Source organism: Hyperolius riggenbachi, chromosome 4 (genome assembly GCF_040937935.1).
Source record: "Hyperolius riggenbachi isolate aHypRig1 chromosome 4, aHypRig1.pri, whole genome shotgun sequence".
Lineage (NCBI taxonomy): Eukaryota > Metazoa > Chordata > Amphibia > Anura > Hyperoliidae > Hyperolius > Hyperolius riggenbachi.
The window spans coordinates 449,023,502-449,040,235 of record NC_090649.1 but is presented as its reverse complement, the minus strand read 5'-3'; the positions used below and the strand labels follow the sequence as shown (position 1 = coordinate 449,040,235).

The 16,734-nt window shown below is 52.3% G+C and overlaps 1 protein-coding gene across 1 annotated transcript; it reads right to left on the bottom strand.

Annotated features, from left to right (window-relative positions):
- Window positions 1-11,403: 11,403 nt before the first annotated feature.
- On the bottom strand, window positions 11,404-16,263 carry LOC137504849 (ribosome-binding protein 1-like). The gene is made up of 4 exons (XM_068233441.1): window positions 16,116-16,263; window positions 15,877-15,880; window positions 14,449-15,436; window positions 11,404-12,267 (listed from the first exon to the last, which is right to left on the bottom strand). The coding sequence occupies exons 1-4, from the start codon at window positions 16,261-16,263 to the stop codon at window positions 11,404-11,406; spliced, it is 2,004 nt and encodes a 667-aa protein (XP_068089542.1).
- Window positions 16,264-16,734: the final 471 nt, after the last annotated feature.

Sequence of the window (16,734 nt, the reverse complement as noted above, 5' to 3'; positions counted from 1 at the left end):
CCAGGCTTGAAGGAAAGATATAGTTGGGTGTCGTCTGCATAGCAGTGGTATGTCAGGCCATGTTTTTGGATTAGTTTTCCCAGCGGTAACATGTAAATAGTGAAAAGCAGGGGAGAGAGGATTGAGCCCTGGGGCACCCCATACTTAAGTGATACAGGGGTGGACAGGAAGGGCCCCATAGACACTTTGTGGGTTCTGCCACTCAAGAAGGATTGGAACCACTGAAGAACTATGCCATCAATGCCGCAGTATTCCTGTAGCCTGTTTATCAAGATGTCATGGTCAACTGTATCAAAGGCTGCAGAAAGGTCTAGCAGTATGAGGATCGAGCACTCTCCTCTGTCTCTTGCCATGAGCAGGTGGTTGCATATTTGGATGAGGGCAGTTTCAGTGCTGTGGTGTTTCCTGAAGCCAGACTGGAATGGGTCATAACTGTTATTTTGTAGGATTCTGGCTTCTAGCTGGAGGTATACAGCTTTTTCAATTAGCTTGCTCAGAAAGGGGAGGTTAGAGACAGGTCTGTAGCTGATCATTGCATCTGGGTCCAGGGAGGGTTTTTTGAGGAGAGGCCTGATGATTGCTTCCTTCAGTAAAGCAGGAAATATCCCTGATTGTAAGTACCAGTTAACAATTTTGAGGAATACCGGTACGAACAGGTCGGGGCAGTTCAACATGAACTGTGTTGGGCCAGGATCCAGGTCACAGGTAGTTAGGCGGACGTGAAGGAGGATGCTTGATGTGACTTCTTCATCAATTTCTTTGAAGTTTGACCAAGGTGTTACGTTGTCTCTGCTAATGGTCTTCGGCGCTATATTAGGCTCAGATGCTGTAAGTTGGATGGCGGACCTTATAGCGGAGACTTTGTCTGTGAAGAAATGGGCAAATTGGTCACAGAGGTCCTTTGAAGACTCGATATTAAGTTTTTGACATGCTGGGTTGCAGAGTTTTTCCACTGTGCGGAACAGTTGGGCTGGTTTGTTAACTGCATTTGCAATCTCTTGTGATAGAAAGGATGATTTTTTTCCCGTGATTACCTTTTGGTAGCTCTTCAAGTGGAAGATTAAGGCATGTTTGTCTTCTGGGGACTGAGATTTGCGCCACAGCCTCTCAAGTTTTCGGCCTTGTCTTTTCAGCTCTTTTATAGCGTTATCAAACCACTGTGCATGATGGTGTGGAGTAAGATATTTGGTGCGCAGAGGAGCAATGGTCTCAAAGGTGGAGGACACACATTTGTTGTATTTAAACACCAGAGTATCAGGGTCCAAGCTGGAGTCAGTCAATTCATCAAAGCTAAGGTTATCTCGGATATGTTGAGGTGTTAGCCCTTTTAAGCGGCGATATTTTATTTGATTCTTGACCTGGTGTTTGACGGCTGGTATTGAGAGGGAGAAGTGGATAGTGTGATGGTCTGACCAGGCAACAGGATTAATTTCCACATTGGCTATTGACAGCCCAGTATGGAATATAAGGTCCAGAGTGTGACCTTTCCTGTGAGTAGCAGAGCTGATTGATTGGAGGAAGCCCAGTTCATGTAAGGCACGAGGTAGCTCTTTTCCAAATTGTGAAGAGGAGTCGTCCACCCATGTATTGAAATCTCCAAGAACAGACTTGTCACAGGCCTGGTGATCAGAGTGAGCTGGAACCCCTTCTGGTGGCTGTGAGCTCAGGCTCTTAGCCATATGACATGCACTGGCTAAAGTGGGCACAACACAATCTATATCACATTTTGTGTAAATCACGTCCATATTGACATTGGCCTGGGGGTCAGAGATATCAGGGGAAGTCAAGACTTCTCCAGATAGTCCTGAGACCAGACTATTGATGACACTGAAAGCATCATCCAGCGTACTCTCAAAATCATGCACAACATTATCACAAACATTTGCATAACATGACATGTCATATTTAGCAGGAGTGTCACCCGCCTGAAGGTCAGAATCGTCCGAGGGAATCCCTCCTGTCGGCTCTGAGTTCACGCAGCTGGCCATGGCTAATGTACTGGCCAGAACAGGTACAGCAGCATTTACATAACAATTGTTAATACTGACACATGCATTTTTCTCAACTATGACAGGTGCAGAAACCTGTAAATGACAATCAGTTGGCTGTACGTTTGAATCTGATACCTCCCGCACAGCTGCGTTAGATACAGTAAAGATAGCAGGTAAGGTGTCCCCATCTCCCTGTTTCTCCAAAGGTGAGTACAGTACCTGGTTTTGTTCAGGGAGTCCTGCTTGAATCTCCTGCATGTCAGCAGGGAATTCCGAAGGGCACACAAGCGTGCCTAGATCAGCGCCAAGCACAGTAGAAGAAGGAATCTCATTGAAAAAGCCCCCTCTTGAAAACCCAACCCCCATCCGGCCTTCTCAGGACCTGAGACAACAGGGTCGTGGTTGCGCCCGACTTCAGTCAGGGCGAGGAGCTTCCGTGGGAGAATATCTTTCTCAATGGCAAGGTTGGAACGGACCGAGGAAACGTCCGCTTCCAAATCGCTGGAGCAAAAGATGATCTGGTTGTTCCTTGAAGCACTCTGAAGATCTCTGGAACTGTAGGGCATCTCTGACACGCTGACAGGCAGAGCAGAGGGTGATGCCGGTGACAGATCAGGGTTGCTAGCCATCTCTGGGCTAGGTACTGTAGTTCTCTTCCTCTCTGGGCAGAAGAACTGTATGTGGCCCGTCTCGCCACCCAACTTATACAGGCGAACTGCTGGGGTGTCTGACTGGGGAGCAGCATTAGCAGTAGCTGCAGGTCTCAGTGGCTTACGGCTCACTGGACCAGGAGGAGTAGATGAAGTAGGCTTACCTCCTTCCCAGTTTTGGGACAGAGTTCTGTGACTGTCCAATACCAGGGTTCTCTGGTTGTCAGGTATAGGAACCTGATGGTACGCCCTCTCAGAGGTGCGTACAGGAAAGTCTTGTTCCGTGCCCTCTTCCATGACAGGAAGTTTCACTGTGGGGGTCACGGGTAGAGGTTCACTTCTCTCCACCGAAGCACATGGTGAGGAGTGCAGATTCGCTTGAGCTAGCTGGGCCAACTCCGCTTCATGCTGGAGCTTGAACTGACGAAGCCACTCTTGGTGCTCTGCCTCAAGCTGGCGCATCCTTGCCTCATGCCAGCGCATTTCTGCCTCATCCTGGAGACGAAGTTGCTCTCTTTCGAGAAGGTACTGCAGGTATGCAGGGTTGTCCCTCAGGGGCTGCAGCAGCTGCTGTTCCACCTGATCAGCGACAAGAAAGGATGAGCCAGGGCTGTCGGTCCCTCTGCGAGTGTCATCCGCAGCATCTCTGGGTGCATCAAAGTCCCTGTGGGTACTTTCAGTCTCCTGGGCTGTGTCTGCAACATCAGCACTTTCAGGCTCAGAAGTATCGTGTCTCTCTGGACCGGATTGTTGCAAGGCATCTATCACCTGGCCATCGGCTTCCATGAGGATGGTCCTCAGTGTAGCTTGGGGTTTTCCCCGAATATCGATGCCACGAGCCTGACAAAGGTTTTGTAGGTTGGGCAAGGACATGTTTTGGTAATTGACTTGCTCAGACATAGCCAAATAAAAACCGTAACAATCTGGTTCCATGCTATATCAAAAGGCACCGTCTATGTGCTCAGAGCTTAAGCTCTGTAGAACAGTTACTTAAATAACAATGTTCTATTGTTCTGAAAATGATCTCCAAACAACTGCAAAAACTAACAGCAATTTGGGCTCCGCCCCACCGCTGCCTACCAATGTGACGTATGCGCAGTCACCCACCAATTCCTGTTCCCTTTGCTGCAGTTTACCATAAAGCCTCAGACCCTGAGGGAATCCTGAAGACAGTCACAACTGCAGGCAAAGTAACCTTTTAGATTGGTTGGTGAGTCCACACACAGTCCAATTTCGATTGTGTATACAATCGATACAATCTGTGCTTTCATATAGAGGCCAGGTCGCTGCCACCAATCCGCAATAAAAGCGTGCGAATGCGCTAATTCTAACTCTAGCTAAATCCTGTAGGAAAAAGGGTTAATTTGACAACCTTTCTAGAGATAGCAAAACTAACAATATTTAATATCAAACAGTTATGGTAACATGTCTCTCTTTGAAGATGTGAATTCTTTTGGCGGAGATTTGTTTCAGAACAGCACTTAGACAAACGATTTTTTAATCGTTTATTTAAAGAAATAATGCAGAGCAAAATATAGCAATAGAAACAAATGGATACAAAAATAATAAGGGTTTAATATGAAAATAATAGCTGATTACAGTCTGAGCAGTTTGTCAAGTTTCCGTGTCCTTTGCGGTGAGTCCCACAGAAGATTTAAAGTCCAGTTCTGGAAAGTTCTGTGGAATGGGTATTAATCCTTTTATCATCCAGCCCAAATCCGTGATGGTACAGGATGGCTGGGGTCTCTCTCTCCAGGCTGAGTGTCAGTCGGTTTTAACCCTTTCTCTGCCAGATGGTGTGGATGCAGAGGCGTATCTAGGGATGACGGCGCCCATGGCAAGCAATTCAATTGCGCCCCTTTTGGGAATGGGGGGGGGGGGGGCGGGCGGGGGTTTGATGCAATTTTTCCTGGACAAAAGGTTAAAAAACGTAGACAATTTTTTTTACAGACGGGTGGAGTCATTAACTCGGTAGGTATTTTTCATTGGGGGGAGGGGTTGTGGGAGTGGGCAGGGTGTGCATGGCCTGACTGAGGCCCTCAAGTGATAAATGCAGCTAATGTGAGGCCTCCCAAGCTATAAATGCAGCTTCCCCAAGTGACAATTGCAGGTAGTGTGTTCCCCAAGTGACAATTGCAGGTAGTGTGAGGCCTTCCCCCCCAAGTGACAAATGAAAACCACACACAGCACTTCAGATCCCAAACACAGCACTTCAGATCCCAGACACACCACACACACAGCACTACAAGTCCCAGCCACACCGCACACACAGCACTACAAGTCCCAGCCACACCGCACACGCAGCACTACAAGTCCCAGCCACACCACACACACGGCACTACAAGTCCCAGCCACACCGCACACGCAGCACTAAGAGTCCCAGCCCAGCCACACCGCACACACAGCACTACAAGTCCCAGCCACACCGCACACGCAGCACTACAAGTCCCAGCCACACCGCACACGCAGCACTAAGAGTCCCAGCCCAGCTACACCACACACACAGCACTACAAGTCCCAGCCACACCGCACACGCAGCACTACAAGTCCCAGCCACACCGCACACACAGCACTAAGAGTCCCAGCTACACCACACACACAGCACTACAAGTCCCAGCCACACCACACACACAGCACTACAAGTCCCAGCCACACCACTCACACACACAGCACTACAAGTCCCAGACACACCACACACACACACAGAACTACAAGTCCCAGACACACCACACACACACACAGCACTACAAGTCCCAGACACACCACACACACACACAGCACTACAAGTCCCAGACACACCACACACACACAGCACTACAAGTCCCAGCCACACCACACACACAGCACTACAAGTCCCAGGCACACACCACACACACACAGTACTACAAGTCCCAGGCACACCACACACACACAGTACTACAAGTCCCAGACACACCACACACACACACAGCACTACAAGTCCCAGCCACACCACACACACAGCACTACAAGTCCCAGGCACACCACACACACAGCACTACAAGTCCCAGCCACACCACACACACAGCACTACAAGTCCCAGGCACACACCACACACACACAGCACTACAAGTCCCAGGCACACCACACACACAGAGCACTACAAGTCCCAGGCACACCACACACACACAGCACTACAAGTCCCAGACACACCACACACACACAGCACTACAAGTCCCAGGCACACCACACACACAGCACTACAAGTCCCAGGCACACCACACACACAGCACTACAAGTCCCAGGCACACCACACACACAGCACTACAAGTCCCAGCCACATCACACACACAGCACTACAAGTCCCAGCCACACCACACACACAGCACTACAAGTCCCAGCCACACCACACACACAGCACTACAAGTCCCAGCCACACCACTCACACACACAGCACTACAAGTCCCAGACACACCACACACACACAGCACTACAAGTCCCAGCCACACCACACACACAGCACTACAAGTCCCAGCCACACCACACACACAGCACTACAAGTTCCAGCCACACCACTCACACACACAGCACTACAAGTCCCAGACACACCACACACACAGCACTACAAGTCCCAGGCACACACCACACACACACAGCACTACAAGTCCCAGGCACACCACACACACAGAGCACTACAAGTCCCAGGCACACACCACACACACACAGTACTACAAGTCCCAGGCACACCACACACACACAGTACTACAAGTCCCAGACACACCACACACACAGCACTACAAGTCCCAGGCACACCACACACACAGCACTACAAGTCCCAGCCACACCACACACACAGCACTACAAGTCCCAGGCACACACCACACACACACAGCACTACAAGTCCCAGGCACACCACACACACAGAGCACTACAAGTCCCAGGCACACCACACACACACAGCACTACAAGTCCCAGACACACCACACACACACAGCACTACAAGTCCCAGGCACACCACACACACACAGCACTACAAGTCCCAGGCACACCACAGACACAGCACTACAAGTCCCAGCCACATCACACACACAGCACTACAAGTCCCAGCCACACCACACACACAGCACTACAAGTCCCAGCCACACCACACACACAGCACTACAAGTCCCAGCCACACCACTCACACACACAGCACTACAAGTCCCAGACACACCACACACACACACAACACTACAAGTCCCAGCCACACCACACACACAGCACTACAAGTCCCAGCCACACCACACACACAGCACTACAAGTTCCAGCCACACCACTCACACACACAGCACTACAAGTCCCAGACACACCACACACACACAGCACTACAAGTCCCAGCCACACCACACACACACAGCACTACAAGTCCCAGGCACACCACACACACAGCACTACAAGTCCCAGCCACATCACACACACAGCACTACAAGTCCCAGCCACACCACACAGCACTACAAGTCCCAGCCACACCACACACACACACAGCACTACAAGTCCCAGACACACCACACACAGCACTACAAGTCCCAGACACACCACACACACAGCACTACAAGTCCCAGCCACACCACACACACAGCACTACAAGTCCCAGCCACATCACACACACAGCACTACAAGTCCCAGCCACACCACACACGGCACTACAAGACACAACCCCCTCCCCATCCTATCCTATCCTATTTACATACACCTAGTAACTTACGAGTACAGGATGTTTCCTTTTGTGGTGTGCAGTGGGCGGGCTCAAGGAGGAGGCTGCGGCTGTGGGCAGAGACTGAGTGCCATGCTGTGCACATCTGATCTCACTCACACAGCAGACTGGAGAAGGCGGAGAATTCTGGGCGGGGCTTCTGCAGGAAATACAAGGAGGCTGTTTCTAGCGTGGCTGTATACAACTGATGTGATAGAGGAAATTAGGTGCCGATCACTTGCTAATGACGGCGTATGTGATAACTATGAATGATATAGTCAGTCTGCGCCCCTAGTTGTCTGGAGAAGCAGGCGCCCAGGGCAAATGACATATGTGCATGCTGGTAGATACGCGTCTGTGTGGATGGTAACAAGAGAGGTTGCTCCACCCTTAACAATCTGACCTCAGACTGCTGAAGTCCGCCCCTATTGTCTGAGGGACAGAATTGGCAGTTTCTCCAAGTATGCCATAACTCAGCGGATATCTGACATATCATATAAAACCCAACATTTTACATTCCGTCATCATGCGCTGACCCAATCGATATCAAACTCGCTTGGAGTGCCACCTTCCCTGCCTATGTAATCTATATCTCAGGCTGGGAGATGACTAGGTGATCGATTAACGTCTCAGAAGGTGTGCTGCGCTGGTCGCATGGCGCACTGTGAGTTGTGGACCGCTGGGCCCAAACGGTTCCGCAATATCCATCGAATTATGGACTACTATGAAGTGAGATATCAAAAGCTCATTAAGCCAGGGACATGTCTCTGGGTATTCTCAGGACAGGCAGGAATGTGAATGGGTCCCTAATGAGTTTATGAGGGGATCTGTTCCTCTCCTTATCTTTAAAACTAGGATGGCAGAAACTTCCTGGAGAATCTGTGAAGAAGCGCGGAAAAGCCGCCGCATGGACGCAGGATGAGGCGGCTGTTTCCGCGGCTGGCATAGCGGAACGCAAAAAAACCGCCGCGTCTGACGCGCCGGTTTGCGCGCACAGGCCTGCTACTGACGGTCTGACCAGGCGCGGGGAGGCCACCGCATGCGCAGATAGCGGTGCGTCTCACCCTGCGTGCAGGCCAGCAGAGACATTGCAAAACGTGACTAGTGTGGCTGGGACTGATAGTCCACACAGGTTCAGAATGACGCACGCGCGCGCTGAGAGGCAGAGTTTATATGACAGCCAGAAGAAGGTCAGCTGACCAAGCTGGTCAGCTGACATCTCCACCACTTTTCATTGGTCCAGCACTTAGGGTGGCGCTGGAGAGCGCTATAGTATATATACTGGGTGCTGGTCATTCTCTGGTTGTCTGTCGTTGCGATCACTACGTGGTAGCACTCAGGCCTTGTCTGTTTCTGTGTTCTAGCATAGTTTCCAAAGGTGTTGACATCAAGGAGTTCACACCTTAGCATTAGGAATATTGAATTGTATTATTTGTTATGACCTTCTGCCTGCCTGACTATTCCTCTGAACTCTAATCTTGTACCTTGCTATTTCTGATATCCTGTTGCCAATCTCTGCTCGTTCCTGGACTCTGTACCTGCCTCCTGATTCTGTACCTCGTTATTCTGATTCTCCGTTGCCTGACCCTGCCTGTTATTGGATTCCGTATCTGCCTTCTGATTCTGTACTTTATCTGTCTGTGTGTTGACGACCTGGCTTGGCCGACCTCGAGAACTAGCCTTACTGTTAGAGGCAGTTCCCAGATCTGTTAGTGACACCCGCTCATTGGTGTCACTCACGCTCTGTCCTTCCCACATTCTGCTTAGCTCCTCCCCCGGGAGAGTCTAGGCTTACGGAAGGAGCTTTCTTCTGTGCAGTATTCCTTACTGCCTTTGTACCTACTCCACAGTCCACTGTGTTACTGTTACACCCAATCACTCACTTGTTATCTCAGGTGTCCAGAGGTTAGTAGATATATCTGATTATCGGTGATACTGCAGATCACCAATAATCGGGTATATTCTGTATTCTCGGTGATACTGCAGTTCACCGGTAATCAGACCCTCTCTGTGTTACACCGATCGTTTAGAATCTTTATTGCTCCCCCCCCCCCCCTTATAGATAACTTTTTTCCTGTGTGGATGGTCTGGTTTTAGGGTGAATGGCTTCTTTCAGTAAGTACAAACAAACACTCCCTCACATCCCCCAGGGCAGGGGTGGTGAGATGGAAGAGCACTGAGTTTCTAAAAGCCCGGCATATGAATTAAAGGGGCTCTCCAGATCATAGTTTGGGCGCATTTACATGTGCTTGCCGCAATGGCGTTCGCGAAATCGTGACAGCAGTATCGGTAATTGGCATTTGCGAAAATCAGAATTTAAAAAAAAAAAAAATTCCTGTTGTTCCAAACTGTTTTCCTTAAAGTGAACCAGAGTCGAGGCACCCTCATGTATTTTAGCATATACAGTAAATCAGTTGGAACATTAGAGAAAACACCTACCCTGCTCTCAGTTTGTCTGTTGTCCTGACATCACACTGTTGCATGAGTTTCACCACAATATCAGCCATACAGACCCCCCCCCCCCCCCCCCCCCCCCCCCGATGATCCGTTTGAGAAAAGGAAAAGATTTCTCATGGGAAAGAGGGTATCAGCGTATCAGCTACTGATTGGGATGAAGTTCAATTCTTGGTTACGGTTACTCTTTAACATACCCAGAAAGTTTGGCGATCCTAGCATGTATTGGGGCTTTGCTATAAACTGCTAAAGTCGATGCTAATGACTTCAATGAAATTTGCGAAAACCTTTCTGCAAAAATTCTACGGAACGGCAAAAGTTCGACAAACTTTTTGTGATAACGTCAAGGCATTTTCGCTCCTTCCTACTCAATGGCGTTAGGAAGATGCTTGGGGCCCCAGTGCAAGTTTTACATGGGGCCCCAAAACCTATCAAGGACAGCTGCAGTATCAGAGAGTTGTCATCAGAGTAAGGAAACAGTTTGTTAAGGATTACCACTATGCAATGCACATACAGACGTGTTCATTACCAGCAGGGCTACTTTTAGGCATAGGCATTCCAGGCCATTGCCTGCAGTGCCAGTGGTCCTGGGGGGGCGCTATACCCCTGGATTAAGCCCTTACCCCAGAATGAAGCTACTCCCCTGACTAAGCCAGGCCCCACAGGTGTTCTATTACCTGCTTCTGCTGCGTGAGTGTTCAGCAGCAGGAAGTTCAATTTCCTGAGGAGCAGCAGCATCACAGGTCCGAGAGGTGAGAGCACAGCTTCTGCTGCGCTATACTCTATATTTACACAGTAAGTTGAAGGAGTGCAGGAAGGGGGTGTGCAACCAAATGCGATCGGCATTGTTTGTATCTCGGGGGAGGCTGACACAGGTCTTCTTGTCTGGAGTGACAGAAAGGCTAGAAACGCCCCTGATTACCAGCATAGCACCAATGAAAAGCTATTAAGATGGATGAAGGAGGGCCCCTATTGGGCCCCTCTTGTCTAGGGGCTCGATAGGGTCACAACCTCTGCACCCCCTATTGCTAGTTTGCTACGCCACTACTAGTAGTAGGTCAGCCGCTGATGCGACCATTGTCTGATATGTGCCTGAGAGCCTCCATATTACCAGCAATGCTGGAGGCGGCAGACTGGTTGAGCTGTTTTGCTGGATTTTATCTATTTTTAACATTAACCATAAAGCGATGAGTTCTTCCAGCGTTTAGCCTGCAGACCCGCGCTCTGATCTCTGTGAATGCTGCATGGAAAATGCACTTATTATTTATACAGTGGGGCCTCCCAGGGAGATGTTTATGGCCTGTGGCTGACCGCAGTGCGGAGGGACCACGTGTTTGTGTGACTGTCAGCCGTGTGTCTTACATGTGACAAGCACATGATGCCATCATGAGCGGGTCCCTCTCTGCTCTACAACAATCCCCACCTCCGCTGCAAGCCTCCCACTGCCCCCAGCCTTGTGTCCAGCCTCTCACTGCCTCCAGCCTTGTGTCCCGGCCTCTCACTGCCCCCATCATTGTGTCCCAGCCTCTCACTGCCCCCAACATTGTGTGCCGGCCTCTCACTGCCCCCATCATTGCGTCCCAGCCTCTCACTGCCCCCAACATTGTGTCCCAGCCTCTTACTGCCCCCAGCCTTGTGTCCAGCCTCTCACTGCCACCAGCCTTGTGTCCAGCCTCTCACTGCCCCCAGCATTGTGTCCCAGCCTCTCACCACCCCTAGCCTTGTGTCCCGGCCTCTCACTGCCCCCAGCCTTGTGTCCCAGCCGCTCACTGCTCCCAGCCTTGTGCCCCAGCCTCTGACTGCCCCCAGCCTTGTGCCCAAGCCTCTCACTGCCCCCAGCCTTGTGTCCCAGCCTGTCACTGCCCCCAGCCTTGTGTCCCGGCCTCTCACTGCTCCCAGGCTTGTGCCCCAGCCTCTTATTGCCCCCAGCCCTGTGCCCAAGCCTCTCACTGCCCCCAGCCTTGTGTCCCGGCCTCTCACTGCCCCCAGCCTTGTGTCCCGGCCGCTCACTGCCCCCAGCCTTGTGCCCAAGCCTCTCACTGCCACCAGCCTTGTGTCCCAGCCTCTCACTGCTCCCAGCCTTGTGTCCCAGCCTCCCACTGCCCCCAGACTTGTGTCCCAGCCTCTCACTGCCACCAGCCTTGTGTCCCAGCCTCTCACTGCTCCCAGCCTTGTGTCCCAGCCTCTCACTGCTCCCAGCCTTGTGTCCCAGCCTCCCACTGCCCCCAGCTCTGTGTCCCAGCCTCTCACTGCCCCCAGCCTTGTGTCCCAGCCTCTCACTGCTCCCAGCCTTGTGTCCCAGCCTCCCACTGCCCCCAGCCTTGTGTCCCAGGCTTTCACTGCCACCAGCCTTGTGTCCCAGCCTCTCACTGCCCCCAGCCTTGTGTCCCAGCCTCTCACTGCTTCCAGCCTTGTTTCCCAGCCTCCCACTGCCACCCAGCCTTGTGTCCCAGCCGGAAACAGTAAATTCGGGCGCCTGAGGCTAGTGGACAAATCGGGCGCCGCCATTCACTCCTATAATAAATATCGTTTAATGGGCGCCCGATAGGAAAAAAGGGCGCCGGAGAAAAATAACGTTTTAAAAGCGGCGCCCGGAGACTTAATGTTTTATTACTGTTTCTCATGATTACACATTATTTAATGATTTATACATTTTTAAATTTTATTTTTAAACGAAAAACAGTACAATATTTTTTTTCAAACATTATTTTTAAACGAAAAACAGTACATTTTTTTTTTTTTAACATTATTTTTAAACGAAAAAACCAACAGGGGGGTCTTAGGTTTAGGCACCAACAGGGGGGTCTTAGGTTTAGGCACCAACAGGGGGTCTTAGGTTTAGGCACCAAAAGGGGGGTCTTAGGTTTAGGCACCAACAGGGGGGTCTTAGGTTTAGGCACCAACAGGGGGTCTTAGGTTTAGGCACCAACAGGGGGGTCTTAGGTTTAGGCACCAACAGGGGGTCTTAGGTTTAGGCACCAAAAGGGGGGTCTTAGGTTTAGGCACCAACAGGGGGGTCTTAGGTTTAGGCACCAACAGGGGGTCTTAGGTTTAGGCACCAACAGGGGGGTCTTAGGTTTAGGCACCAACAGGGGGGTCTTAGGTTTAGGCACTAACAGGGGGGTCTTAGGTTTAGGCACTAACAGGGGGGTCTTAGGTTTAGGCACCAACAGGGGGGTCTTAGGTTTAGGCACTAACAGGGGGGTCTAGGGGTTAGGGGTAGGTACAGGGAGGATTACTTAGGCACCAACAGGGGGGGTCTTAGGTTTAGGCATCAACAGGGGGGTCTAGGGGTTAGGGGTAGGTACAGGGAGGGTTACTTAGTAATTTTTTTTTTTAAACGTTATTATACGTTTCACTATTTAAACGAAAGATTAACGTTTTTACAATTGCCGATTTAATGCACATTATTTAATGATTTATAACTTTAAAAAACATTAATTTTAAACGAAAAACAGTACAATATTTTTTTAAACGTTATCCATGCTTATCGTTAAAAACCCGGCGCCCTTTTTTCCCAGCGCCCCTTTTTAACGTACGCGTCCCAGCCTCCCAATGCCCCCAGCCTTGTGTCCCAGCCTCCCACTGCCCCCAACATTGTGTCCCAGCCTCTCAGTAGTCCCAGCCTTGTGCCCCGGCCTCCCACTGCCCCCAGCCTTGTGTCCTGGCCTCTCACTGCCCCCAGCCTTGTGTCCCAGCCTCTCACTGCCCCCAGCCTTGTGTCCCAGCCTCTCACTGCCCCCAGCCATGTGTCCAGGTCTCTCACTGCCCCCAGCCTTGTGTCCAGCCTCCCAGGCTCCCACTGCCCCCAGCCTTGTGTCCCAGCCTCACTCTGCCCCCATCATTGTGTTCTGGCCTCTCACTGCTCCCAGCCTTGTGCCTCGGCCTCTCACTGCCCCCAGCCTTGTGTCCAGCCTCTTACTGCCCCAGCCTTGCGTCCCGGCCTTTCACTGCCCCAGCCTTGTGTCCAGCCTCTTACTGCCCCGGCCTTGTGTCCCAGCCTCTTACTGTATCCAGCCTCTTATTGCCCCCAGCCTTGTGTCCAGCCTCTTATTGCCCCCAGCCTTGTGTCCCAGCCTCTTACTGTATCCAGCCTCTTATTGCCCCCAGCCTTGTGTCCAGCCTCTTATTGCCCCCAGCCTTGTGTCCCAGCCTCTCAATGTCCCTTATCCTTGTGTCCCAGCCTCTCACTGCCTCCAGCATTGTGTCCCAGCTGCTCACTGCGCCCAGCCTTGTGTCCAGCCTCTCACTACTCCCAGCCTTGTGTCCCAGCCTGTCACTGCTCCCAGCCTTGTGTCCCAGCCTGTCACTGCCCCCAGCCTTGTGTCCAGCCTCTTACTGCCCCGGCCTTGTGTCCCAGCCTGTCACTGCCCCCAGCCTTGTGTCCAGCCTCTTACTGCCCCGGCCTTGTGTCCCAGCCTGTCACTGCCCCCAGCCTTGTGTCCCAGCTCCTCACTGCCCCCAGCCTTGTGTCCCAGCTCCTCACTGCCCCCAGCCTTGTGTCCCAGCCTCTCACTACTCCCAGCCTTGTGTCCCAGCCTGTCACTGCTCCCAGCCTTGTGTCCCAGCCTGTCACTGCCCCCAGCCTTGTGTCCAGCCTCTTACTGCCCCGGCCTTGTGTCCCAGCCTGTCACTGCCCCCAGCCTTGTGTCCAGCCTCTTACTGCCCCGGCCTTGTGTCCCAGCCTGTCACTGCCCCCAGCCTTGTGTCCCAGCTCCTCACTGCCCCCAGCCTTGTGTCCCAGCTCCTCACTGCCCCCAGCCTTGTGTCCCAGCCTCTCACTGCCCCCAGCCTTGTGTCCCAGCCTCCCACTGCCCCCAGCCTTGTGTCCCAGCTTCTCACTGCCCCCAGCCTTGTGTCCCAGCTTCTCACTGCCCCCAGCCTTGTGTCCCAGCCTCTCACTGCCCCCAGCCTTGTGTCCCAGCTTCTCACTGCCCCCAGCCTTGTGTCCCAGCCTCCCACTGCCCCCAGCCTTGTGTCCCAGCCTCTCACTGCTCCCAGCCTTGTGTCCCAGCCTCTCACTGCCCCCAGCCTTGTGTCCCAGCCTCTCACTGCCCCCAGCCTTGTGTCCCAGCCTCTCACTGCCCCCAGCCTTGTGTCCCAGCCTCTCACTGCCCCCAGCCTTGTGTCCCAGCCTCCCACTGCCCCCAGCCTTGTGTCCCAGCCTCTCACTGCTCCCAGCCTTGTGTCCCAGCCTCTCACTGCTCCCAGCCTTGTGTCCCAGCCTCTCACTGCCCCCAGCCTTGTGTCCCAGCCTCCCACTGCCCCCAGCCTTGTGTCCCAGCCTCTCACTGCCCCCAGCCTTGTGTCCCAGCCTCCCACTGCCCCCAGCCTTGTGTCCCAGCCTCTCACTGCTCCCAGCCTTGTGTCCCAGCCTCTCACTGCTCCCGGCCTTGTGTCCCAGCCTGTCACTGCCCCCGGCCTTGTGTCCCAGCCTCTCACTGCCCCCGGCCTTGTGTCCCAGCCTCTCACTGCTCCCAGCCTTGTGTCCCAGCTTCTCACTGCCCCCAGCCTTGTGTCCCAGCTTCTCACTGCCCCCAGCCTTGTGTCCCTGCTTCTCACTGCCCCCAGCCTTGTGTCCCAGCCTCTCACTGCCCCCAGCCTTGTGTCCCAGCCTCTCACTGCCCCCAGCCTTGTGTCCCAGCCTCTCACTGCCCCAACATTGTGTCCCAGCCTCTCACTGCCCCCAGCCTTATGTCCCAGCTTCTCACTGCCCCCAGCCTTCTGTCCCAGCTTCTCACTGCCCCCAGCCTTGTGTCCCAGCTTCTCACTGCCCCCAGCCTTGTGTCCCAGCTTCTCACTGCCCCCAGCCTTGTGTCCCAGCCTCTCACTGCCCCCAGCCTTGTGTCCCAGCCTCTCACTGCCCCCAGCCTTGTGTCCCAGCTTCTCACTGCCCCCAGCCTTGTGTCCTAGCTTCTCACTGCCCCTGCCCACAGCCAGCAAAATTCACTTTGCTGATGGGGGGATATGGGAAAACAGAACAGAAGCAGCTGAATGACAAACGGAGTGAAAACAGATCTGATCGACCTGTAACCAGATCCATTTTCACGGATCCATTTGCCACTAATTGCCAGTGGGAACCGGGTCTTACAAAGCTGGAAAAAGCAAGAATCAGAGTTACATGAAAGTGCCGTAAACACAAATAGTGGACTTCCCCTGGCCCTGTCCACTTGTTTGGTGCTGATGTGTGGTGGTTGGCAGTATTTGTGTGTTCCCAATTCGTTATGCAAAATTCAAACACCAACACTAATTATGTGTATGTACCGTAGATGCTGTATGGTGGCTTAAAGGGACCCTGAACATTGGGCACAAAATGAAATATTGACTTACCTGGGGCTTTTCCTCCAGCCCAGCATAGGCCGTAAGGTCCCCCGGGGTCCTCCTGGCTCCTCTTCCGGTCCCAGCTGGCGGCTCCATGATCAGACGACTTTGCCCTGAAGTCATCAGGTCTGCTTCCCTCTTCCTTAATTAGCGTCATCACACCGGCCGGCTACGCATCATCACACCGGCCGGCGTGAGAGTCCTGCACATGTGCGGTTCAATATTAGAGAACAGCAAAACTCTGATGGGGCCCCCCAACGCTCACACCCTTTCCCCTTGACAACCCCTAGTGACCATCACAGCCGGGAGAGCCATCCTGTAAGGGTCCCAAAGACAGGAAACTGCCACCTACTGAGAGGAGAGGAATCCACAGTGAAGAAAATGACTGCACATCATAGGTGCCCACAAATTTGTAGATTATCCTGCTCAGTCGACCCTTTGATTCAATCAATTTATCGGATTGGCGGAGAACTGATTATGTTCCATCCTGTTCAATCAATGGAAATTGGACGATATCTGTCCAAATCACCAAATCTACTCAACTGAGCAGGATAGAAAATACCGGTCTGTTGTAAAGGAAACTGCTACTGTTCACATGATTTTGATTCAATAAGCTGTGCTGCTATTG

What these genes read in the sequence shown, in the direction of transcription:
- LOC137504849 (XM_068233441.1), bottom strand. Translation starts at nt 16,263, where the DNA reads ATGACGCTAATTAAGGAAGAGGGAAGCAGACCTGATGACTTCAGGGCA. An exon ending in TGGGACACAAGGCCGGGGCA is followed by an intron (nt 12,268 to 14,448) that starts GTAAGAGGCTGG and finishes TTTGTCCACTAG; the next exon opens with CCTCAGGCGCCCGAATTTAC.